Genomic DNA, 25,071 nt, shown 5'->3' with positions numbered 1-25,071 from the left:
CAAGATCCTACAAAAACCTTTTACACTTTTCTGTAGAGAGGGACCTTGGGTCTCTGGACTTCTCAGAGGCATCTGGGCCCAAAAAGTGATCCTCTGTCTCAGAGAAAAGTTCCCTTATGCGGGCTATGAGGCTCTTCCAAATGCACAAGCCTTTGGAATTCTGAAACACACCTGAAATACAACTAAAATACAGATGGAGACGTGTGGATCATGAAAGGAGGAAAAGTCAGAACACCAGACTTAGAAGCCATCCTCCTCCCCTGAAGGTACCGAGAGGAGAAAGCAGCCCTTCCTCTCTTCCACGAGGCGTGACTCAGGGACAGTGCCTCCCCACAATTTGCTGTGGGGGGTGGGGCGGGGGTCTCCGATTTCCGACTCTCCCACCCCCTTCCAGACACTCAAGGGTTACTCGCTAGGCCTGGAAGAACGCAAGGGAATAAACAGATGGGACTCGGATGACACGGGGCCCGGAGGCGCAGGGAGGGAAACCTGCCCCGGAACACGCCGGGCCGGGTCTAGAGGCCCTCTGCACGGGGCCCGCGCCCGCGCCCTGGACCTTACCGCCGCTCGGCTGCAGAGGACGAGGTGGCCACGCAGGGCTGTTCCTCGAGCCCGAGGCGCGTCTTCGGGCGCCGCCGCTCCAGTGGCGCCCGCGCTTGGCGGCGGCCGAGTGCCGGCGGACTCACGCTCGGGGCAGGGTGAGCAATCCGCGGCCTGCCCAATCGCCGCCCTGGAGTTCGAGGCCCCGGGACGCCGACCGCGCGCGCGCCCTCGAGCTTGCCCAAAGAGGAAGGGTCAGGGCGCGCCCCGCGTACAGAGCAGCGCCGGCGGCTGCAGCCGAGATTGCTGGCGGCTTCGACCGCCCTCGCCCGGCCCTGCCTGCCTCTGCCCCGCTTCCCCCGCGCGAGCTTTGGCGGCGGAGCAGCACGGTCAGCGCCGATTGGCCCTCTGGATGAGTGACGTAAGGCGCCTCTCCCCACGGATTGGCCAGGCCGTCGGTGCGTGCAAGGAGTAAACAAACCCCGCCCCCAGGCTTCCCAAAGAGAGGAGGGGGCCGCGAGGTAAAGGAGTGGGGGCTTAGGCACTCTGCCCTAGCCCTGGGTTTTCCACCCGAGGTTCCCAGTAGGTACCCCGCAGCGACCCCGTCACTTGGCTCCCCAGCCGCCTCTGGGGCAAGCTGCAGGCCTGAGGCCTAAAATTTATAGACACACCCTTTCCCCCTCCCTTTCCCCGGCTTGGGTGGGAATCTTGACTTTTCCATCCACCCCCATCCCCCAGACCCGAAGCAGGAAAACTCCCATCTCTCTTAGAAAAAAGGAGAACTAGGGCGGGTACATCTCTGTCCCCAGGCATTTGATGGGTCACCTCCAGGGGAAGCAAGCGTGGAGGGGGATGGGGACCGGTGACTGTGAGGCCACGTGGGGGACCAAGTGTGCAGTACCCTGTAAATTATTCAGTGGGTTAGAGACCTCTGGGCATGCGGGTTCTTCAGTACACAGGCAAGTGAGACCCAAACCAGGCCAGGTCACCAGGTCACGTGGAAGCTGAAAAGAAAATCGCTGCTCACACCCCCAAATACCTGCCCATTTAGTTCAATATTAATAGATTTTGTCTATTACTTCTGTGCCTATCTTGTGTGAGCTTACGTTTTAGTGGGGTGGGAAAGACAATATGCAACAAAAATAAGCAAAATACAAACTGTGTTACATGCTGGTACCTACCATGGGGAAAAATCCGTCCGCGACGGTTTTTGAGGGATGGCTTGTCTTAAATAGAGTGCTCAGGGAAGGCGGCAGGAAAGGTGCTGTTCAAATAAATACCTGAAGGAGGTGGAGGAGGTGAGAGGAGGTGGGTGGACCTTTCTCTGGGGTAGAGTGAAGAGATAATTTCTGCATAAGTGTACATAGATAAAGTCCTAGTCAGGAATGCCCGATGCAGTCTCCTTGGACTGATTCTAAAATGCAAAATCCCCTATGGAGTCATCACCTTGCAGTTTCCAGTAACCAATCAATAGGATCTTATTTAATTTCCACAGAAATTTTAAGTTTCAATTCAACAAATAATTTTCGAACACTCTAGGCACAATGATACAAAAATGAGCAAAACAGACAAAACCTCCATCCCCAAGGAGCTCAGCCTAGCAGGAGAGATGGGTGGTTACCATCCATCAGTACAATGTGTAAACAATCATAGTAGAAGCAGACACATAGCAGCACTTGGGCTATGGGGGAAGGGTGGTTGGTGGATGTTATTGAAGAGCTGTACCTCAGTATCTCTTTATCTATAAAGACAACTCTGCTGAATTTTGGAGTCAGGCTATGGCTATCGGGAATTGTGTAACCTCTTTGTCAGGTGAGAGTCTGAAGATAATATTAAGCCATGAGAAATTATGAATATTTGGTAGTTTTCATATGGCTCCATTTACTCACTTGTAGAGTTAATACGAGGATTTTGCTATGTGATGCAAAAAGTAACTGTTCAATAAATGATGGCAATTATGATGATTTGATAACACTGGTTTTAAAAAAAATGTTTTAAAAGTCAATATTTCACAGCACCTTCCAACACTGTGAAGTAAAATGGGCAGTGAAAGTTTTCCATATACTGGTTTAATCTAGCTGTGAATTTCCATGACCTAATCAGGGAATGCTGTAAAAGACACTAAATGCTGGTTTCACAGCAGGCCAAGAAATTCAGAATAAGGAACAGCTTGGTTTTGAAGCCAAAAACTGAAAATTCTCCAGAACGGAATAAATTGTCAAGTTGCTTCAGGGAGGAAAATTCATGTAAATCAATTTTTCATTCCCACTCACAGTTCCAATTTAGCAAATTTGCCTAACAGTCAGCTTTCTCCCTTCCTTCTCATTTCCCCCATTAAGGGATCTTATTTCCTTTGAAAAGGAAAAGAACGCTTCCACTATATCCAGTGCAAGAGAGTAGATGTCTGAAACATGACAGAACACTTATTGATTCAGCAAACACTTATTAAGCACTTACTGTATGTGAACAACAGGGCGAGGCACTGGAAATACAGACATGAATGTCCAAAGGGCTCCGTTCATGGGTAGTCCTTGGGCTTAGAACAATCCCCCAGTTTATCCACACCTCATCTACGTTTGCCTTCTCATCTAAGCTGAAAAAAAACTTCATCCAGAAAATCTTCGTCTGACTCCCCGTCTCCAGCTCTTTTCTCATAAAATTGTTTGTCTTTCTAACATTCATCAAACTTGTAATTTTCTTTTAGCGTCTGTAGCCTGTTAGACTGTAAGCTCCTTGAGATTCAGAGCTATGTCATCCTATTCACTTCAATATCCTCGGTGCTTAAGCTCAGTAAGTTTTTGTTGAATGGATGAGAATGGCACAGCGCAGCACCATTGGAAAGAGGAGAGAGGCATAAATAAATACCCTACTTGTAAACATGTGGGCCAACAAAGGGACAGCCATGAAAGAGACAGATCTGTACAGTTAAACCTGAGGAATTTCACTGTGCTGCTGTCTCCTGGTGCTGGGTGCTGCTTTCTGTAGGTGGAGCTACTGGACTCCTGGACCAGTGCCTCTCAAACTTGAATGTGCACAGGAATCACTTGGAGATCTTACTAAAACTCAGACTCTGAATCAGCAGGTCTGAGGTGCAGTGTGGAGCCTCAATTTCCAACAGACTCCCAGCTGGTGTGGTGCTGCCCAGACCCCACACTTTAAGTCACAAGGTCCTCAGAGACACCTTATTAGCAACCCAGGGATCAGCAGTTGTCTCAACTTTTGGTAGTTGGAAATATGACTTTTTTTTTTTTAAAGCATCCTGTTTTCACACCTAATCCATCCAGGGAGATAAAAGAAATAACACTTATGAGAAAAAATGTGTTAAATCAAGGCCTGTCTTCCAGAGACAGTTTTATTATGTGCAGTTTAATCACATGAATAGGGCAGAGTGGAATCAAAGCCTTGGAATTTCCTCAGTGAGGGACACAACTTTCTCCAGAGTTCATTTCTGGAACGACTTGGTTCAGGCAGCAGAAGGATTTCACAGTCACCATTAATAAAAGTAACCTCTAAATTGGGAGTTCAAGATTTGCAGATACTAACATATATAAAATAGATAAACAACAAGTTTATACTGTATAGCACAGGGAACCATATTCAGTATCTTATAGTAACTTATGGTGAAAAAATATGAAAATGAATATATGTATGTTCCTATATGACTGATGCATTGTGCTGTACACAAGAAATTGACACAATATTGTAAACTGATTATACTTCAATAAAAAGTATTTTTCAAAAAATGAATAAAAATAAAAGTAAACTTTTTATCAAACCTAAAGTTCTTTGTATGACATATATTTTATTCATTCTAAAAATATAAAGTCTATGAGAGGTATAAAAATAATGATAAACTCTCACATACCAGCCTAAGAAACTGGAAATTAACACTGCTGGAGCCCCTACGTGTGCTTCCCTAACTTGGCCCTCTGCCTTTCCCTCCCCAAAACAACCCTATTCTAAATTATAATTTCCGTGGTTTCCTTTATAACTTTTGACACATATGTATGAAACTCCAAACACTCTATTTCTTGGTTTTGCATCTTTTTGAACTACATACCTTTGGGGTCAAACTTTATTACTTATATGCATTTTTTTTTTTTTTGCTCAAAATTTTAAGACCTCTGTCTTAACAGCCGCAGTTCACTGATTTGCACTGATGTGAAAAATAAAAAAATGTACATAGTCCTTTACTTATTGGTAGGCATTCGGGTTTTCTATCTTTTTTTCTACTCTGCCATACACGTAAAAGTTGCCATAGAGTCAGCTATGTGCCACAGGTGAAGAGTCAAAATGTTTAACAACTGGTAACACACAGATCTTGGCTTCTTCTCCTTCCCCACTCCCACTCTGAGAAAATTCTCACGTGCAGGTGGCTTATTCTGGAAAACGATTCCAAGGAGCAGGAGTAGGGGCTAGGAAGCATGAGACACAAAGGAGGAAAGACGAAGCCAAGGATATGTTACTGAGATGATAACTGCTGGAGGCCCCCGAGGCTGGATGGTGCAGGGTAGTCTCCAAGGAGCTATGAAGAACACACCTCAGAATTGTCCACGTAAGGAACAAAAGAGGAGCGTTATTTATACACTGGCTCCCTTTCCCATTGCTTAAACATTACCCATTCAGTGCCAGCTCTCTAACTTCCAGGTTTGACCATGCTGGAAGATAACAAAATGGGTTCAAATGAGTATTCCCAGCAGGGAGGCTGAGAAATTCCAGCTCAGAAAACAAGAGATTTGGTAAAGTAAGGTGCTATCAGGTTTCACCTGGGCAGCTGACTGCTGCAACAACTGGAATAAAAAAGGTGGGCTAAGAGGATGTGAAGTGGGGCCAGAGGTGACCAAATGGTCAATAATTGAATAATCAATGGAGGACAGGCAACAGCTCCTGACAGAGAAGGCCATGACATCACTTCTGCAGTATTCCAAGAAAAATTAAGAACCTTAACCTAATCACAAGAAAATATCAGGTCAGTCCAAACCAAAGAACATTCTATAAAATAACTGCCAGGGTTCTTAAAAAATGTGAAGGTCATGAGAGAAGACTAGGGAACTGTCATAGATTGGAAGAGACTAAGAAGACATGAAAATTAAATGCAATGTTGGATCCTGGATGGAATCCTGGACCAAAAAAGGACAACAGCTGGAAAACTATCAAAATTCAAATAAGGTCTGTGGATTCGTTTATACTACTGTTTCAATGTGAATTTCTCAGTTTAAGTAATTATGTAAGATGTTAATTAGGAGAAGATGGGGAAATGGGGAACTCGGTGTACTACTTTTACAACTTTTCTGTAAGTCTAAAATTATTTCAAAATAAAAAGTTAAAAAACTAAATGCTGGAAATCAACTATTCTTTAATTTAAAAAAAACTCTATAAATACTGGGGATCTTATTCAAATACAGATCCTGATTCAGTAAATCTGGAATGAAGCCTAAAGTTCTGCTTTTCTGAAAAGCACTCTGGTGACAGTGAGGCTACTGGTCTCCACAACATATTTAAGTAGCAAGGCCTTTTCCCTCCTGCTGTATTAAGGTGAAACTGACATACAATAAACCATGCATAAAGTAAGTAATTTGGTGAGTTTTGACATATGTATTCACCCATGAAACCACTGTCACAATCAAGATAATGAATTTATTGTTGGCAGGCAATTCCGTGTGGCTCTCTCATTCCTGCTTGTCTTGTAAGCAGATCACTGAGGCCTCTGTCGCAAAACAGAGAGTGTCTCCCTCCAGAGTAGAGGGCAGTTTTGTTTCCTGTCCAATATAATAAAAATAATTTCCTCTAGCTCAAGAATCAGGCATCCTTACTTGCAGCCCATTACAAGAGGCTCAAGTTTCCTAAGCTTGATACTGCAAACCCACTGTGTGCACAGCATCAACCTGGACACTCACCATAGGAGTAAAGAGGCAAAGAGAACCAGTGCAAATATGAAGATCATGATGTTTGCTACATCATGAGTAATAAAGACTTTAATCTCTGACCCAGGAGTTTCATATCTCCTGCCAGTAGCCATGGAACAGTGGGAGGCTAACTTGCTAGTTTCCAAGTAGAGTAAAATTACAAATTCTTCTCAGCTCTTGACAGTTTGGTTAACGAAGCTGGGATGCCGACAGAGACAGGACTTTCTGGGAGAGACAGGACAATCCTGCAGGCTGGGTTAGAGGATGTGAGAGCTCCTTGGGATCTGGTGGTGAATGCTCTTGCCCACGTGGTGGGTCGGGGGAAGGGGAATTTAGTAAGTCTAAGGCATCTGCCTTAAAATCGTCACCACTTAATAGGTTGTTTCTTTTTCTAAATAGCAAAAAATCCACTAACACTCCCTGTCATCCCCATTTATTTTTCCTACAACTTCCTTTGCATGAGCCAGATTCTGTAAAAATGATTTTATAATATTTAATGTAATTTATAGTCAGATAAATTTCAGACAAGTCAGCTCCACGTATTTCCATAATGCCCCTTCCTTGTCCTCCTCATTGGACTATTACTTTGAACAAAAATCAAATCAAAGCCAAACCCCTTCCTTTCTCCTGATAACTGAATGTTTATCATCCTTCAAAATCCCTACTATGAAATGAAACCGTGGTTTCATTCTCTGCTTTGGTCAGGGAATGGGATCCAGATTGTCCAACTGAAGCCTCTACCACCATCGGGAGGTCGCTATATAGGTGTGTGAATGCAAAGCAACGAACAGAGAAACACATAATAAAGATGGCTTTAATACACATGTATCGATCAGTCATTCACTGTTTCATTATTGTTTCTCAAATCATTTTAATGATAATTTTCATAAGGGATTTTAAACATCTGCTAGTTTAATTCCATCAAATTAGTATTTGAAATCATGTTTCCTCCAGTTATTTAACATTTTTCTAAACATTTAAATAGACAGTATATTTTCACAACATATTGTATCATTCTTTTTCTTTTCCACCACAAAGAATTAACTCTCTTCTCTAGTAATTTCCTTTGTGAAAGAATGTAGAATATAGAATAAGCCTAAACAGGATCTAAAGAGGGAAGGTTACAGAAAACCTTTCTTCTCTAACCACACTAAGGCCCATTTTTTTCCCCTTCCAGTTAAAAAGGAAACACAAGCCCAAATATATCTTGAGTCAAACTCCAGTTAACATATGCTTATTTCTCTGTGACATTCTTGATGTGTAGAAACCCAAACAGGAAATAGTATTAAATGAGAATTTCTAGGTAAAAAATTTTTAAAAATAAATCCAAAAGTTAAAGTAGACAAAAAGGGAAGGGGGAAATTCCCATACTTATGAAAAAGATTCCTTTTCTTCTGCATTCTAGATTTTATGTATAGATCTTGATGATGATTTACGAGGTTCTCAATGACTATTTAATAAAACTACAAAATACGTAAAGAATCTCAGAGAAATATGATTGTAAACTTACTGATGCATATAAACTGGAATCTATATTAACTATTTTGCACAAATAGGAACATTTTGAATTCATTTCCCACAAAATCACCCTGAAATAGTTATACAAATCAGCTCATTTTAAATTAAAAATATTAGAACCATTATGATAGCTATGTACAAAACATATTTATACATTTTACTTACCATTCTAAGTAAAGGTATCTTTGAAACTTTTTGCTATGAGTACCACACTATATAATGAGTATGGAAGGAATATGAGAACTCTTAAGTCATGTTCAAATGTTATATACATTTTGCCCAGAAAGATTTGAAAATGCTACTTAATGACTTCTCAAGTCACTGGGCTGATTTTTTTTTTAACTTTGTAAAAAAGATATTACTTAAAAAAGGTACAGCTCATCTAGCAAACAACCCAATTACCAAATGCACAAAAGATACGGACTTTTCACTGAAAAGTATAAACAGATGGCAAAAGACCACACAAAAAGATGTTCAACATCATTATTAATTATGCAAATTCAATCCACGATGAGAAAAACCACACACTTATCTCAGTGGCTCAAGTAAAAAATGCTGTCTGACAACATCTAATGCTGGTGAGAATGTGGAGAAACTGGATCATTCTTTCGCACTGCTGGTGGGAATGTTACATGGTGCAGTTCCTCTGGAAAACTGCTTGGCAGCTTCTTGTAAAGATATGGCTCATTTAAATTGGAAACCTTATTCATTTTCTAAACAAAATAGATACCTGTACAGACATAGCCATTTTATTTTAATAAACCAAAAGTAATGTAAAGTGGGGGAGGGGGGCGGACAGTGGAAACCAAGTAACAGAGAATTTCAGAAACATCTCATTCTGCAGGTTCCTGCCTCTAACATTGCCATTCCCAAGCTCATCTGTGCATCCCTCTAGGGAGCAAAGGTCCCCTGGGAATATGATGACTAAATAGCCAGTGACTGAGAATAGACGCTGGTACCAAAACAGTTATAGCTCTGAGGACCCAAAACTTAAGAAACCAATGTGATTCCTGAAGCCTCTTTAACTTCTTTGGGGTTACCCATTTAGCCTGGTTTTAACCAGACAACCTGGCTTTGGGTATACAAGATGATAACTCTGGGACCAGATAGTTCCAGGGTGTGTTTGGGATTTTAATTCTAATTGAGAACCATGCTATAAATTTCCCAAAGGAAATAAGAATCCTCTGGGGTAGATTCAAGCCTTCTAGGCTTATCTCTGGGATGATCTGGAATTGCTTAAAGTTGAGGAACTCCAGCTATGTCTCCCCTCAAAGAATTTTAAAATGATTGCCAAACTCCTGAGCTAGATTATTTTTAATTAAAGACTACTCATCAGCAGGAGTGCCTTGCAGAAGGGGCCATTTCTGAAGTATCTTCCCTCTAATACCAGAGTCTTTGGCATTCTTAAGATTCAGTCTGTTAGTCACATGCGGTCAAGTACACAAAACCTGTGAATGGAAAGGCGCCGGTTGTACCTTAGAAAGTTAATATAACTATGTGTGTCTCCACACAAATACAGATACAAGTATACAAACATATGAAGAATTTTAAAATAAAAAAGTATTAGGCTTACAGTTCTCATAGCAAAGTAGTCCTTCTTAATCCAACAAAACACATTTTGCAAAAAGTGTAAGCTGCTCCCTATCCAAAAATGTATGTAACATCAATATGTAAGATCAAAGATAAAAAGTATACGCAAAAAGAAAGTTGCACTTATAAACACAAAGTAAAAATTCATGCTACAAATATGAAGGCACAGAGTCAAGTTCTGCAGAAGTAGACACAGTTTCTGCTTTCAGGAAACTTCTAGTTTGGTGGAGGCTTGGACAGAGGCAGATAAAAGGAGTGATCATCTCCTTTGTTCAGAGATGGAATGGAAACAAGAAGGCAGATCAAATCAAAGATGATCTGCAGACTACACTAATTCTATACTGAAATCATAAACTCACTCATTAAGGCCGCAGAGGATACAGACCTGGGGGTGGGGGTGGGTGGATAAAAACAGCAGAAGACAATGACAACATGAGATTTTTTTTTCTTTACCTCATTAACCAGCAAAGTAGAAGCTCTATTTATCTTAAGAGACTACCACTTCTTTTCTGCGAACAACCATTTCCTAGGCAGAGAGAAAAGGAGTATGATAGACAGTCTACATTCATTGAGTCTTCAATTTTCTTCCAACAGACTACATCAGTGGTTCTCACCTGGGGCCACTGTCTCCCATGGGACATCTGACAGTGTTTGGAGACATTCTGAACCACCATAAGGAGAGGAATGCTACCAGCAGCTAGCAGGTAGAGGTCAGGGATCTGCTAAACATCATCCTATAATGCACAGCACCCCAAAACAAAGAATTCTCTAGCCTCAGTTGTCAATGATGCAGAGGTTGAGAAACCATGTCATGGCTGGACATACAAAAATTTAAAAATCAGTTAAGTTTACAGTATAAAAGCAATTAGTACCACTCTAAGGATTGTACAGGAAGATTCCTCTCCTTGATAAGATAGCTACAGACCTCTTAAAAACTCTGATAGATCCATAGTGACAAAATAAAATATGCCGAGAAATGTTAGCATAGAATTTTTTTTAACTTGAATTATTAGCATACACATGAAAAAAAACCTGAAAGATAGGATGATTTTTTTTTCTCAATTGATTTTGATAACGAACAGTTTCTACAACCACAAAAGCAAAAGTGGACACATTTCTGATTTAGGTAAAATCTGACAAAGGACTTAATAAACTGTGTTACTTAAAAAAAAAGGCCAGAAATATTAAAAATAAACATTAATTTCTAGGGCAACAGAAGAAAAAAAATTTGCCACTGATTTTTGAGAAGATGCTCAATTCCAGTGAAAGACATTCAAAGGTATTTTCCCACATTATCTAAAGGCTTTTTTTCCTTTATTTTGTGGTTTTATGAGTAGAAAGAAGAATGCAGAAAATAAATGAACCAACAAACTTTCAAGTATTAATAATGTTACAACTGAGCATATCCCAATACAAAAAGACAGTTATTTCCTATGGAAATCATACCCATTGAGAAGCAGAATCTATAAGAAATAGTAAAACGAAGTGGCTTCCATATGAATTTGATAAGAAAGCTTTTAATTGGCCACTAAGCTTTGTAAACAACGTGGAAAGCAGAAAGAATGAAAACAAGAATAGATATTATCTACATAAGGGGATCTGACTTATTAAACAAAACGCCTGCACTTAACAAAAATATTTCCGAATCTTAGTATCTATTACCTGTCTGAAATGGGTATATACCACGGCAACAGCAAAATTCCCTACAACAGTCACCTCTTAAATTACATTATTACTTAACAGCTAGCTCTTTAACAGTAGGACTTTACGTGATAAGCCTGACCCAGAGAGAAATAAATACATTATTGCTGCAAATCTAAAGTGAATCTAGCTCACAAGTATGGAGGGGCGAATAACATGAGAACAGGTTGGAAGGTGGTCAACTTGCCTTAGGAAAATGTTACCCGGCCTGATGCCACACCCAGCTCTTACACCTCCTACCTTGTTTCCAGCAAGGGAATCTGCACGTGTAGAATCTTCCCTGCTCCTCTCCGTGGGTGTCTGGCTCGGTGGCCAAGGGGCAGTCACTAGCATGAACACACTCCCATCACCTCTGGCAGCTACTCCCTTGCACAAATCTCAGAGAGATGAGTAGAGTGGACGAAAAATGAAAAAAATACCTGGGTAGGTAAAATACCCCAACGAAGGCGATTCTTCAGTCACCAGTGAATTAGGTCACTTCCGTTAAACTAAGCCCTGTCAGTTAGGCACTTGATAAAAACAAAAGATGTTTGTGTTAGCATCTCAACAAATAAGAGGGAGGACAGGGGAAGAAAGGCAAGATTTATATTTACTATCTGCACTTTGTAAAAAAATGGGATGTTAATACTTTAGCCAGTTTTTGAAAGAAATGCTACTTAAGAAGTAAAGTCTAGCCTTTTCTTGTTCCTTATGAATCAATACCCTTTTGAGTTTTATTAACTACAACTATTTTTTCAGTATTAAAGAAAGCTCCAATTTTTGGTTAAATAAGGAAAAATTAAGGGAGTTATCTCTTAAGCCCAATCAAGGAAAGAACGGACTACCAAATAAGCCTATCTGAGAAAGACATACTGAGCTCATACTTGGATATAAAATTGAACAATCATGGCTTTAAGTGTTTAAAAAATTAGGGCATTAATGTTTCAAAATCCCACATGTCCTCAGTTATTCTTTCTTTTTAGCTATATAGACTTCAAATAGCTCACTTAATTTTAAAGAATTAGGGAACACTTTCACATAATTTTGGAGCAAAACACAAATGGTGCTTGACCCAGAACTATTAACTCAGATAGCAAAGAAATATGTTCATATTGGCCCAGTATAAAAAGGAGGAGGAGCCGTGACTGTCAAAACATGCTTGGAAATGGCTAATGTCCTTTGGAATTTGCTACAAAACAGGAGATTAAAAGTTCTGAGGTATTGTGGCCTTACAATCTTACCAAGGTTTAGATTTTTTGAAATGAGGAGTTCCCCCCCCGCCCCCAAAAAAAGCAATGCTTTTTCTCTGGGGTGGCAAAGCTCAGTCTAAATTTCTTCTCAGGCATCGTTGTACCATTATTCTGGAGCTTCGTCTCATCGCACGCCCCAGCCACCAGCCGTCGGCCGTTTCCACCATCCCGGCAGTGCTATAACTTGTGGTACCAGTTCATGGAGCGTCTCACTGCTTTGACCCAGCTGCCCATGCTCATTTCATAGTCTTGCCATTTCTTCTGTGGCTTGAAAACCATTTCACTTTGCCTCAGTTTCTTTAGTTCCTCCTTGTCAGTCCAAAACCCTACAGATGAAAAAATTTACTCTCAAGTTTTTAAGGCAATAATGAGTCCATCAAGTATATCCACAAAGCTATGCAAACGAGTGCTAAGGGAAACAGTTATTCCTGCAGAATGCAACCCGGGAAATTTTGTTGCTTCTGAATTTTGTTAGATTTATTACTCCTCAGGAATAAATACACCAGGATTTACAAATCTTTTGGTTTCTAACTATCAGCTTTATTTCTGTGTGGAAGGGTCTCAAATCACTTCTAGAGCAACCACACCCTGTCATTTCACTTCATGACTTGCTACTGAGGACAACAACAAAAAATCCAAGTAAGAAATGGTGTATTTTCTTTTTATACAACTTAAAAACACCAAAGATAAATTAAACTTTTTGTCATATATTCTGAGGTAAGAAGCAGCTCCCTAGGGTATGTATAACACTCCAAGTTGGGAATTAATATAAGAAATAGTTTCTTTTTTAAACTATTGCATTTCATACAAGGCTTTTAAATTCCAGTTCAAGATAAAATTGTAGTTCTGGCATATACTGTTTTTTTACAAAGAGGATCATGTGATTTATAATTAAAAAAAAAAGCAAGAAAACACATTTATAACGAAGATCATACATGGTCTGAAATGCTAGCAATGTCTTGTTAATAAACTTGGTACAAACACCTCATCTAGTCAAGTATTAACCTGTTGACAAGTGTTCAAGACATACATTTTCTCTTACCAATAAGGCTGACACATAAAATTCTTTCTTCTAATATTTTCTGATAGGTCACTTTCTTTCTTTTTACAAAATCAGCATTTTAGACTGTCTATATTTAAAGATATTAATTAATTTATAGACGTTATTAAAAGATTAAAAATAGTTTTTATTAGTATACTAAGATAAATCTACTCGTGAAAATATGTTCTCAAAATTCTTATTTTTCAGAATTTATTATTTACATACTTTTAAAAGTCATTTTATTAAGTTTGTATTGAATAGGCCCAGTTTCTGGGTGAATTTTGAAAATACAGAGGATTTGCATAGCCTTCAGGTCTCAAATTTCTGAGAGAGAAGTAATCCAACCAGAAACTTCAGATTGTTCTGAGAAGGTAAAACTGCTCCCTGTGGTTACTGAAGTACCTTTGTATTGAAAAGTTTTGAAATTAAATATAGACAGAATGAAGGAGATACAACTAAGCCACTGCGTTATGTGTAAGAATAATCTGCATGTGTTTGTTATTTAAAGTATTTTAAATGTCCAAGAGAATTTGACGTATTTAGTCTTATAAGGTGATAAGTGTAAATAGAATTTGAATAACCTTATAAATAATATTAGAATGCTTATGAGCATTTGACTTACTGTAATTATAAGCTTAATTTATTCATTCTTCAAGAGTTGTCTAAGTACTTGAGAATATTTTTCGCTGTTATAGTTCTGAGTTGGCTCAGTTAGACAAGTGAAATTATTAAAAATAAATCAACTATATTAAAAGAGTTGACACACACAAAGGGATTTAAATTTGTAAATGGGAATGATTATTTAAGGAAAAGTTATTTTCTTCAACTTGAATTAATCAAACATCAATGAATAAATGAGAGTGACTGTTTCAATTTTATTCAAAGTTAACAGATTTTTAGTAGAATAAAGCTGAACTTATCAAGATTTTGTGCTTTTTGGATCTGTAACTTTCATTGCTAAATATTAGCCTAAACTTTTAAGGGTAAAAATATCCTGTTTTGTACAAACACTCCTCCCTTCCATAGAGGAACACGTGAAAATAGTCCCAGTGTCCCAAGCGCCATCTTGCTTCCTACAGAGCCCTCTAACTGGCCTCCCCACATCACATCCCCTCCCAACTAATCCTGTCACCAATGGCCAAAGTGATCTGTTCCAATGTAGATCTATCCATGTCCCTCTCCGGCTTAAAATTCTTCTGTAGCTTTTCAATGAATTCAAGATCAAGTCCAAACTCCTCTTTACGAGGCCACCACAACCACACCTTCATGTACCTCTCCAGCCTCAAGTCTTGCTCTCATCCTACCAGCACTGTAACTGGGCAGTACCTTTGCAATGAGCTGCCCTCTCTAGTGGACCACTCACCTCTATCCTTTCGTCATCTGGTTGTCTGCTAGCCTCTTCAAAACTGAAATGACATGTTGTCTCCTCTGGGAAAGCTCACACTACTAGTTGCTTAATACTACGGCTGTTCACTGGATTTATCACACAAGTATAATGATGGGTTGACTTGTCTGATTGCTCCCACTGGAGACTCTCACGGCACGGCAACGCAGCAAGTCTCAAGTGATTATGGCATGTAAACTCTTTATTCCCAGCACTGACTGGGAATAAAGCAAGTGCTCAACAAATAAATGTTCAATAAATAAAAGAATGGAGTGGTTTCTCATACCAAAGACCAGCTTATCTAATCAGACAGCTTACCCAGAGACATTCCCTTGCCAAAGACCAGAGCAGCTGAGAATGAATTTTCCTGGCCTCATACTTCTGACTGAAGGATGGAAGAGAGGCAACATGTCCCGCCCACAGAGGAGGTCACAAGAGTATTCTGTGAGTGATGTGCTTATGTGTATGGAGTGTAATGGCCTCCAAAGCTTTCCAGACACTCTCCATATTTTTGTGATTTGGGAGGTGAAATGCCATCTGTAAGAGACAGTCTGCAAGACTGCTCTTGTTCTTGTAAAATCCACACATACCAACAGCAAGGCCCGCTAGAGAAGCTGCACCTACGCAGGACATATCAACGTGGACCGGTCTGTCTATCGTCTCATTAATCAGGTCCGAAGTCATCTGCATGACAAAACTGTTCTTACAAACGCCTCCATCTGCCCTGTGGGGAGCAAGGCATTTGAGATAAATTACTGCAACAAAAGCATGAAAACATTATTCTTTTTAAAAGAGCCACACAATCTTTTTTAGATCCTTGATTTTATTTTTAAAGTTTAACTTTTTTAAATTAATTAAGTTATATATTTAAATTTTTTTATTTGGGGGGAGAGGCAATTAGGTTAACTTATTTATTGATTTGTTTTTAGGGGAGGTGTTGGGGATTGAACCCAGGACTTTGTACATGCTAAGCATGCACTCTACCACTTAAGCTATACCCTCCCCAAGAAGTTTAACTTTTTAATTTCAAAATTATATCACTGAGCATTGATCTGAAGATAGAGGACCTTACTAGGTAATCTTTAAACATTTTTCCTTATTCCTGCCATCAATTTTCCCACCTACCCTGCTTGTCCTGGGACTAGTTCAGAATAGGCCATGTGAACTAAGCTAACATAAGAATTCATGTGGACATTCCAGCAAAGAAAATTTGATGCTTTCATGCTAAAAGGATAGCCACACACCCAAAAAAAGAGATATTAAAGATTTTTCTAGTACATGTAGGGTGTTAAGACCCTCCCAAATTCCACACTGTGCTTTATTTTCCATAAATCTAAAATTAGCTTTCCTTCCTCTCCAAATTCCTATGACCAAGTATTTTGCTGCAGAGGACGTAAGCGTAAGTTCTTTTTGAAATCCTGAATAATGATAATGCTGAAAATGCTAGGAGCAGCTGCCACTTAATTCTACTTTCTAATTAACTCTGTTAGAAACAAAATTCACATACCGTATTTTTCTTACAGGAATATGGATCTCTTTCTGCATCACCTCAAATAATTGTTTGTTTCTAGTTAAAAAAAAAAAACAACAAGATATTTAGAGGCAATTCAAACCATGATAGTTCTCTCCAATTTGAATAATAAAAACTGTGGTTTTATTTACATGATATTTATAAAAAGATGCCAAAGAAAATATTAATGAAATATTTTTTGCTAACTGAAAGTCAGTAACAGGTGCTCAAATAAACAAGAGGCTCAAGGCCTCCTGCTTTTCACCTGGCTATCAGAGAACATAACTGTTATATTAGCACTAAATGTAATTTATTACCATTCCTGCAAATGAAAATTTAAAGCAAGCATCCATTTAATAGGTAGCTATTAATATGACACACCATAAATAGCATGTAACAGAAATCATCAAATATAAAAATAATGGTTTTGTAATCAGAGAAAATACTATTTTAAACATTACAACTGTTCCATTTGCTCCATTCATGAGAGCCGCCTTCTTAACTTTAATAAGCTACACCTGCCCCATAACAACCAGACTACAGGAAATATACATAAAGAATAATTTTGATGAGTCAATCTTTGAGTGTAACAGAAGCATTAACAGTTAGAATTCTCCTTCATGAATAATGATATAAAAACCTTTGGAAGTCCAAATTTTGAATCTTTTATGCTTAAGAAACTGGATATCTTTAAAATCATTCCATTTTTCAGATATAAAAAATTAAATATGAAAAAAGAGATGGTAACGAAGTTAGCAATAAGAACAGATTATCTCATATACAGTATGATTCAAACTAAAGATATTAATAGTTAAAATTAAGAAACTTCTTAATTTAGTTTAATAGAAATTAATAAAAGGAAACTGCAGTAATGTATGGGAAGGGGGCAGTTTAAGGGCAGGTTCTGGTACCTGAAAGCTATTGACTCCAATATTGCTCGTACAAGATGGTATTTAGTGGTGGAAGGCTTCAAACCCATGAAAGAGGCACATGCACACGGGTCATTTAATGGAGCCTAAAGTGAGAGAGTAAGAATATATTATTATTGTTCTAAATTATGTCCACAGACTTGAAGACATATCATACAATAAAAACGGGGGGGAGGGTATAGCTCAGTGATAGAGTGTGTGCTTAGCATGCACACAGTCCTGGGTTCAATCCCTAGTATCTCCATTAAAATTAATTAATTAATTAATAATCAGTTAAAAACCTAATTTACCTACCCCCACCAATTAATAATAAAATAAATTTTAAAAACCACAAAGCCATGTTAGAAAAAAAAATAGCTTATTTAGATATAAGTAGTTTTAGAATAAATGACAGCCCCCAAATGACGTTAATTATTAGAGTAACTTTTCGACAGAACTCAAGCAAGGCTGAGTCACAGTTATTGGACTGAGCTGGATCTTTCGTTTGTGCCCATGCCAAGAAAAGGGACTGAAGCCCAGAGTAACAAATCATGAAATGCCTTGCTTTTATATATGAGGGAAATGAACAGTAATGCTAGTATTTCCTCCTTTCTCCAACGGTTAAGCATTTATACTGAAATTATTTCCTACGTAGAGTGGTTTTCTGAGGATGTCAGTTAAACTTAGATAAAACTATACTGTAAAAAAGGTGCTTCTCAGTGTCATAACGTACACTCAATATTGTGACAGACTCTCAAACTAAACTCTTCTATTTCTCTTATTCTTTTGGGGGAGGTGGGGAGATAATTAGATTTATTTATTTACTTATTTAACGGAGGTACTGGAACCCAGGACCTCTTGCATGCTAAGCATGCGCTCTACCACTGAGCTATTCCCCTTGCCCCATTTCTCTTATTCTATTCTCTCTTCTCTTTAGTCTTATTGCCTAGTATCAGAGGCAACCCCGTATGACATCTGCTTTTAAAAGGCCATAATCTTGAGCTGGAATTATGTGTTCGTCAGATGAAGTTTGTATTCATCTTTGCATCCCTGGAAATGCAAAACGATTCTGGGACATGGAGATGAGACACAGAGATCTCTGCCAGAGCCTGCTGTCTCACAAGGAAACACAGAACAGTTCCAACACACTCACATAAGGTCATGGCAGAGGGACATGCTAGTGCTGTCGGGAAATGATGGTCCCCAGGAAAAGTACCTTGAGCTTCAGGGCTGTGACACGTCATCTCCTCAGCTGGAAAACTTTCTACCACGCCTCCTCCTAGTTAACCCCACTCCCCTCCCAAATCTTGCCTTAGCTTCCTCTGGGAAAACTCCAAACCCCATAGTCTAGATAAGGTCCGCCATTATACATTTTTGGGAACCTGTAACTTCCCATCATGTCATGTGCCCCAGTTTATAATCACATATATTTGTGTGATCGTTTGTTGAAACTCTATTTTCCCCGCTGCGCTGTTAGCATCGCTGGTGGAAACTCATCTGACGGGTTACAGTGTGTCTCCAGGGCCTAGTGCTGTACCTGGCCCCTCACAGGGGAGCAACACACACTTGGTGAATCCATGAACAAACAATACTTTCCCTAATGTCTTAACTGAAGAACTTCTCCGTTATATCTTATCTTTACAGTAGCCATGATTTTCCTCCCATTGTGATTTTATCTTAGTAATTTTTCAAATTTATGAACACCTTTTGGTGATTCACTTAGGAAAAACTGACTTAGACAGTAAACATACCAAAAGGTATTCCAAGTGTAAAACACTGTAAAACAAAGATGGGTCAGACTAAGCCAGTTCAATTAGTTCCCAATAATGTGCTCTAATTTGTTTTTCTGCATAAAAATGACTTATACCACATAAAATCCTGGTATAATTGAACTGAAATCACTTTTGTACAAATAGCTATGAACATAGTTTACCAATAGTAACAGGCCAACTTGAGTTGGTGATAAAGTCCATGGAAGAAACCTACAAATTTCTTTATAGGTTACAATGTCCCTGCATTTGTTAGCCCAAGCCAGTCTCAGGGATGATAAGGTAGGAAAAACACTGGCAAGATCCCTTTAAGGGCCTGGTCACAACTTGCCAGGGCAGACAGCCTCCAGCCACACCTCCAATCTGTCACTGCCAACCCCACCAAGTGACCTTCCCAGAACCATCAACCAGCTAGGAACAGCAGGACTCAGCAAAGTTCTGTTTGGCACCTTGAGCAGAACCAGCAGACTCTGGCCCAGGGCACAGACTACCTGCTCCCCTGGCCCTGGTCCCCACTGGAATCTCAGCCTAATCTACTGGGGACCTGCAGGATGATTAATGCCACCGTGCCTCTTGTCCTAGACCCTAAACGTAAGTTCCTCTGGCTCCAACTGTGTATCCCCATCATCAGAATATTTTATGCTATACCATGAAACAATACAGCAGAGCTGTTAAGGATCTGGACTCCAGAGTCCAGCCCTGCTGCTCACTATCTGTGTGACACAGGGCAAGTGATATAACAGCTCCAAAGCTCAGTTTCTTCAGCTTCACAATGGGATGAAAAGAGTTACCTTCTACTTTTGTTGGGTTACAGAAGACTGAATGAGACAACGCATTTGTAAAGAATTTAGGACAGTGCCTGAGACATTAGTCCATATTCACAGGTTATCTGCCACTCCAATTTTTATTTTACTGTTATTTTTCACCTAAACCCTTCCCACTACTACTCACTGTCTTCATAATGCTTTCACTATGCCTTCTGAACATTTCCTTCTATTGTAAATAAACTCCCCTAACCCTCAAACCACCCTGAGACAGTCTCTGCACTTATTTTGTGGTTAGTTGCTATAACAAACTTGGCTCTGTGCTGGGCAAATGACTTCAGCTGTCGCTATTCAGTGGAGGGTCCCCAGGCTTGCATACCACAAGGACCAGAAGGACACTGTGCAAGCCTTCCCTGACCACAAGTGGTCACTATGCATCTACTGTCAGCAGACATGTCAGTCCACATCCACATCATGCTTTATCTCCCTTTGCCCTTCCATGGTGCAGACGTACCACAGAGCTAGAGGAGGAGTTCACAGTATTTGCTGGCCAAGGAGGAAGGGGTTCTCAGGAAACTGCTTCAATCCTTGTCTAAAGTAGCCCTGTTTCATGCTCTAGTCCCACTGCCACCATCTCAACCGTAAGGAGGGGTGAGCACAGCTGACTCAAAGGCTATTCAAAGCTTGAAAAGACAAGGTGGTCCAATCAGATTCCCTCCCCTGGAAATCTGAACCAGGAAAGACCTCAGAGGGCACCCGTGCTAAAAGGACGCACAAGGTGGAAGAAGTCTGTGCCTACTTCCAAATTGTGACAAGGAGGAAGGTTAAGGAAAATCATGACGATTCGAAATTATGAGGACGAAAGGACACAGAGCAAAGCTGGTAAGGAGAAGAGGAAAGCACACTCACAGAGAAGCAGAAACCACAAAGAGGAACACAGAACCGTACAGTCAGTACAGAGCATCCCTTTCCATCCCAGATGCTCAGGAGGATGTGAACAGCCAGCTCCTCTCAGGAATGGCTTAAACAAGCCTGTTCCTTGCAAACCCAAGAACCCTCATTGGAGCATGACTCCTCAAGCTCTGAAGACTGGCACTTGGCTGCCTGTCCTGTCCCTCCTACTACGGCCGTCATCACAGAAACTTTAACGTCAGGTGAACGATCGCCGATTCCTGCTTCTGATACCTGTCACGGATGCTCTACGCTAGTATCCCCTTCCCAATCCACCCGCCCTGCCAGACAAACGCCACAACAGCCGCACTAACTGATGCAGTCCCATGTACTGCTCCCACGCTGCAGACCAGCCCTCTGCCATTCCCTGCAGTGGCTGTCCCCGCATTCCCCCTCTCCTCAAAGTTCCTCCCATGCCCCTTCCTCAGCTGATGCCCTTGAGAAATAGGCTGTTAGGAGCCTGAGGCATCCTGCCCGCCATGAGCCACGGCTGTAACAAGGTTCTAACATGAAAGGCAGTGTCACAGATGCTGGATCCTTCCTTCCTGCCATTCTCCTAGCCTGCACGTTCTCTAGTTGTTGACATTGGCTGCTCATAGGTGATCCTCCCCACTGTTTTCCAAACAGCTTAGTATCAACACACTATTGTTGTCTGAGTTCACTTTCAGTTTCCAGTTAAGAGTTTCATTTCACACCAGGAAATGACAGGCCTGCGGTCCTCCACCACCCCACCCAACCTCAACATACTGCCAGGGTGCAATCATGGCAGGACAGGGACATATCGTTATCAACATGGCATTAAAAACCACATCTGTGACAGTCCTGTCTAACTTTTTGGACTTTAGCAATACTCTGAGTTCCTTTATCAGATATTTTATATTATTTTTACAGGCATATGAGCTGGTAGAGAAGTTAAAAGCAGAGTTGCCAGGGTAAAGTCACTACTAGGTTCCCCCAGCACAGTTTTCATAAAAAGAAGAATCCATAGGAACCTAATTAAACTCTACCTTTGCTGATGACAACTATTCACCTAACCTTCGTCCTTAAACCTCAATCAGACAAATATTCTTTTCTCCTTGTCTTATCATGGGTGCTATTTAGTTGCCTCACGTCACCCTGAAGAGGATGCAATGCAATCTCTACACGTAGTTTATAAACTTTTAGTCCTTAGAAAAAAGTACATAGAAGGAGATTATTAAAGATATTAAAAGAATGCTCATTTTAAAGCCTAGATTGAAAATCTGGTATTTTTAGAGATTTAAAACACCTGATCTATTTCTTTCTCATTGGGTTCTACATCCTATTACCTAAACTCTCAAATTTTGAATTTGTTGTAACTGATTGCCTGAGTATGGAATGGACTAGACAGAAGGTAAATTTTTATTTTTCGAAAGAAAAAAAACTTGGAGGAAAATTAAAAGAACTAATTCCAAAAAGGGGGGGATTCTGTTCATAATAATATACCTAAAAACAGATTTTATTTTTTATTTTTTTTAATTTAAATTGAAATATAGCTGATTTACTGAAAGTAGATTTTAAGAGTCTTCATAACAATATGCTAAAATTGAAGGCAGTATTAAAGATCTTTCAATTAAATACAAAGTTAAATATTACAAAATCAAATCTTTTATTGGGTTCACTTTTTTTTTCGATTTATTGCTCAATCTGAGAGTTTTTCCAAAACCAATTAATTTTTTTTTAATTGAAGTAAAGTCAGTTACAATGTGTCAATTTCTGGTGTACAGCACATGTCCCAGCCATGTGTGTGTGTGTGTATATATATATATATATATATATATATATATATATATATATATACACACATATATTTGGTTTTATATTCTTTGTAATTAAAGGTTATTACAAGACCGGGTTCACTTTTTTGTTTTGTTTTGGGGGAATAGGTAATTAGGTTTCTTTACGTATTTTTAAATTAATTTTTAATTTATTTTATTTTTAGTGAAGGTACTGGGGACTGAGCCCAGGACCTTGTGCCTGCTAAGCATGCACTCTACTGCTGAGCTACACCCTCCCCGACAGGGTGCACTTTTTAGTTAGGCAAAGTAACCAATATTCCACACCACAACAGTTAAAGAAATTCTGATTTTTTTTTTTAAAAGTTAATGAAAGCTACAAATAACTGCAAAATACACACATAAACATATGTGTGTATATACCTTAATGTTATTTTTCTAATTTTCAGTGGTATACCTCCTCTAAGCAAAGAATGTCAATTTGCTAATGTATTTTCCCCCAGTGGGAAATGGCTATTTTTGGTTATGATAAAGAAACCATGGGTCTTATGTAAAAGTTTTATAATAAACCTGCCAACTTTTAGTTTCCACAGAGGAGTTCTGAACAGAAGCAGCCGACTGAATTTGCTCTGCCCTCTCATGGAACTCATGCTAGGTCAAAGCACAGCTTCTCGGCCCTAGAATGCCACTTTAACCTTAGTTCTTTCCAGCGCCCACATTTCAGATAAAGGGAATGGCAGACACATAAATTTGGGTGTGAGTATGAAGAGAGAAATGTTTGTAATTGCCATTAACTCTTTTTAAAAAATACCTGCAATCCACTAAAAGATGGAACAAAATAAACTCCTTCAGAATCTTCCAAACTTCTGGCCATTTTTTCAGTTTCAGCAGCATCTGTGAACAGATCTGCAAAAACAAAAACAAACAAACAACAACAAAAAAACTCTAAAACAAAACGAAGGGGTTGGGGAGGGACAAACAGAATTATGTTATATAACTTGTATTTACATGCATCAACATTTGTTATGAATATAATTTGAAAGGTTGCTCACTTAAAAGGGTCAACACAAAGGCCAGTCTGCTCTAGTGCTACCCGGGTTCCCCACTGCAGAGATTTACGGCCCATGGAAGGGAGACAGAAGACCCTCTTAGATGGGCTCTGTGTGCAGCAGCCCTTACTTTTTCCTTTTAAAGATATTTGGGCTGTTTAAAAATCAGTTCTAAGTGTTTTCTGGCATTAAAAAATTTATTCTCCTGTAGATAACACCCATTCTAGTTCTCTGATGAAGAGATCATCTACCTAATACTGCCAAGAGAGTCAACTGAAAAACTACACCATCAATGAGTTCAATAAGGGGCCAGTAACAAACAGATATACTAAAAGCCAATCTTTATAAAACAAAAAAAATCAAGACCTATTTCATTTAGTATACTTCTTTTTTTTTAGTTAAGTATTTAATCTACATACAGGAAGATGCACAAATCCTAGGAGTGTACAGCTGGATGACTTTTTCACAGTGTGAATACACCCAGGTAACCAACACTCAGATCAAGATACCAACTTCTTTTGTTCGACAACATGCCTGTGAGATCCATCCATTTTGTTACAAGCAGTTGTACTCACTCATTCTCATGCCGGTATGGTAATCCACTCTCCACACGCACAATTCATTCAACTATTCTACATCTGATATGCATATGGGTAGTTTCCTGTTTTTGGCTAATATAAATAGGCCACTGTGAACATTCATGTACATTCTTTTTGGAAAGCATATGTATACATTTCTGTTTGCTATATACCAAGGGGTGGAATTGCTAGTCCTAGGGTCTTCATACTTAGAACTAGCTTTAGCAAATACTGCCAAATCATTTTCCAAAGTAATTTTTTACCAATTGAGGGCTCCTGCTAGCAATATGAGAGTTCCAGTTATCCCATATTCTTTCCAACAACTGATACTTCCTGTGTTTTCCATTTTAGCTATTTGGTGGTATTGCATGATGGCTTGATTTGTATTTCTCTGTTGACTAATGAAGTTGAAATCCTTTTCATTGGCCATTTGGATAGTCTTGTCTGTGACTCCAAAATAAATTTGTGAAACTGACAGCACAGATCAGATGAAAAAGCTCAGGAGCTGGTCATAATAAGTACTGCTGGCTTTACACAGCCTTAATTAGAGGGTTTTAATATCTTATATGCTTTGTTATTATAATGAAGAATTAACTCAAGACAAGAAGTTTAAGGAACTCTTGTGTTAAAACACAAGTGGGAAGTGTATAGCTCAGTAGTAGAGTGCATGCTTAGCATGCATGAGGTCCTGGGTTCAATCCCAGTATTTCCATTAAATAAGTAAGTAAGTAAGTAAGTAAGTAAGTAAGTAAGTAAGTAAATAAATAAATAAATAAATAAATAAATAAATAAATAACCTAATAACCATGCCACCCAAAAAAAGACTGATTAAAACACAAGAGAATGAGGATCACTTAATAATAATCACAAATTTCACT

The 25,071-nt window shown here is 39.4% G+C and overlaps 2 protein-coding genes across 12 annotated transcripts in view; both read right to left on the bottom strand.

Annotated features, from left to right (window-relative positions):
• Window positions 1-913, bottom strand: part of TFDP2 (transcription factor Dp-2) — a 156,143-nt gene extending 155,230 nt beyond the window's left edge. For 4 of the 10 annotated variants that reach the window (XM_032487208.1, XM_032487202.1, XM_032487216.1 and 1 more), the window contains exon 1: window positions 562-911. The gene's annotated coding sequence lies outside the window, so the exon portion shown is untranslated. Of the gene's footprint in view, window positions 1-561 lie in introns of all 10 variants that reach the window. The other 6 variants (XM_032487229.1, XM_032487241.1, XM_032487224.1 and 3 more) reach the window with 3 other exon arrangements.
• A 6,330-nt stretch (window positions 914-7,243) lies between these two features.
• GK5 (glycerol kinase 5) overlaps window positions 7,244-25,071 on the bottom strand; it is a 59,599-nt gene continuing 41,771 nt past the window's right edge. Inside the window, exons 12-16 of one of the 2 annotated variants that reach the window (XM_032487186.1) lie at window positions 23,378-23,472; window positions 17,332-17,435; window positions 16,418-16,477; window positions 15,501-15,634; window positions 7,244-12,810 (exon numbers count right to left, since the gene is read on the bottom strand). In XM_032487186.1, coding sequence (XP_032343077.1) covers window positions 12,662-12,810; window positions 15,501-15,634; window positions 16,418-16,477; window positions 17,332-17,435; window positions 23,378-23,472 — 542 coding nt within the window. In that variant the 3' untranslated portion in view covers window positions 7,244-12,661. The remainder of the gene's footprint in view (window positions 12,811-15,500; window positions 15,635-16,417; window positions 16,478-17,331; window positions 17,436-23,377; window positions 23,473-25,071) is intronic. The other variant, XM_032487192.1, reaches the window with a different exon arrangement.

The sequence above is a fragment of the Camelus ferus genome, chromosome 1 (genome assembly GCF_009834535.1).
Source record: "Camelus ferus isolate YT-003-E chromosome 1, BCGSAC_Cfer_1.0, whole genome shotgun sequence".
Taxonomy (NCBI): Eukaryota; Metazoa; Chordata; class Mammalia; order Artiodactyla; family Camelidae; genus Camelus; species Camelus ferus.
This window is presented reverse-complemented; position numbering and strand designations above follow the sequence as displayed.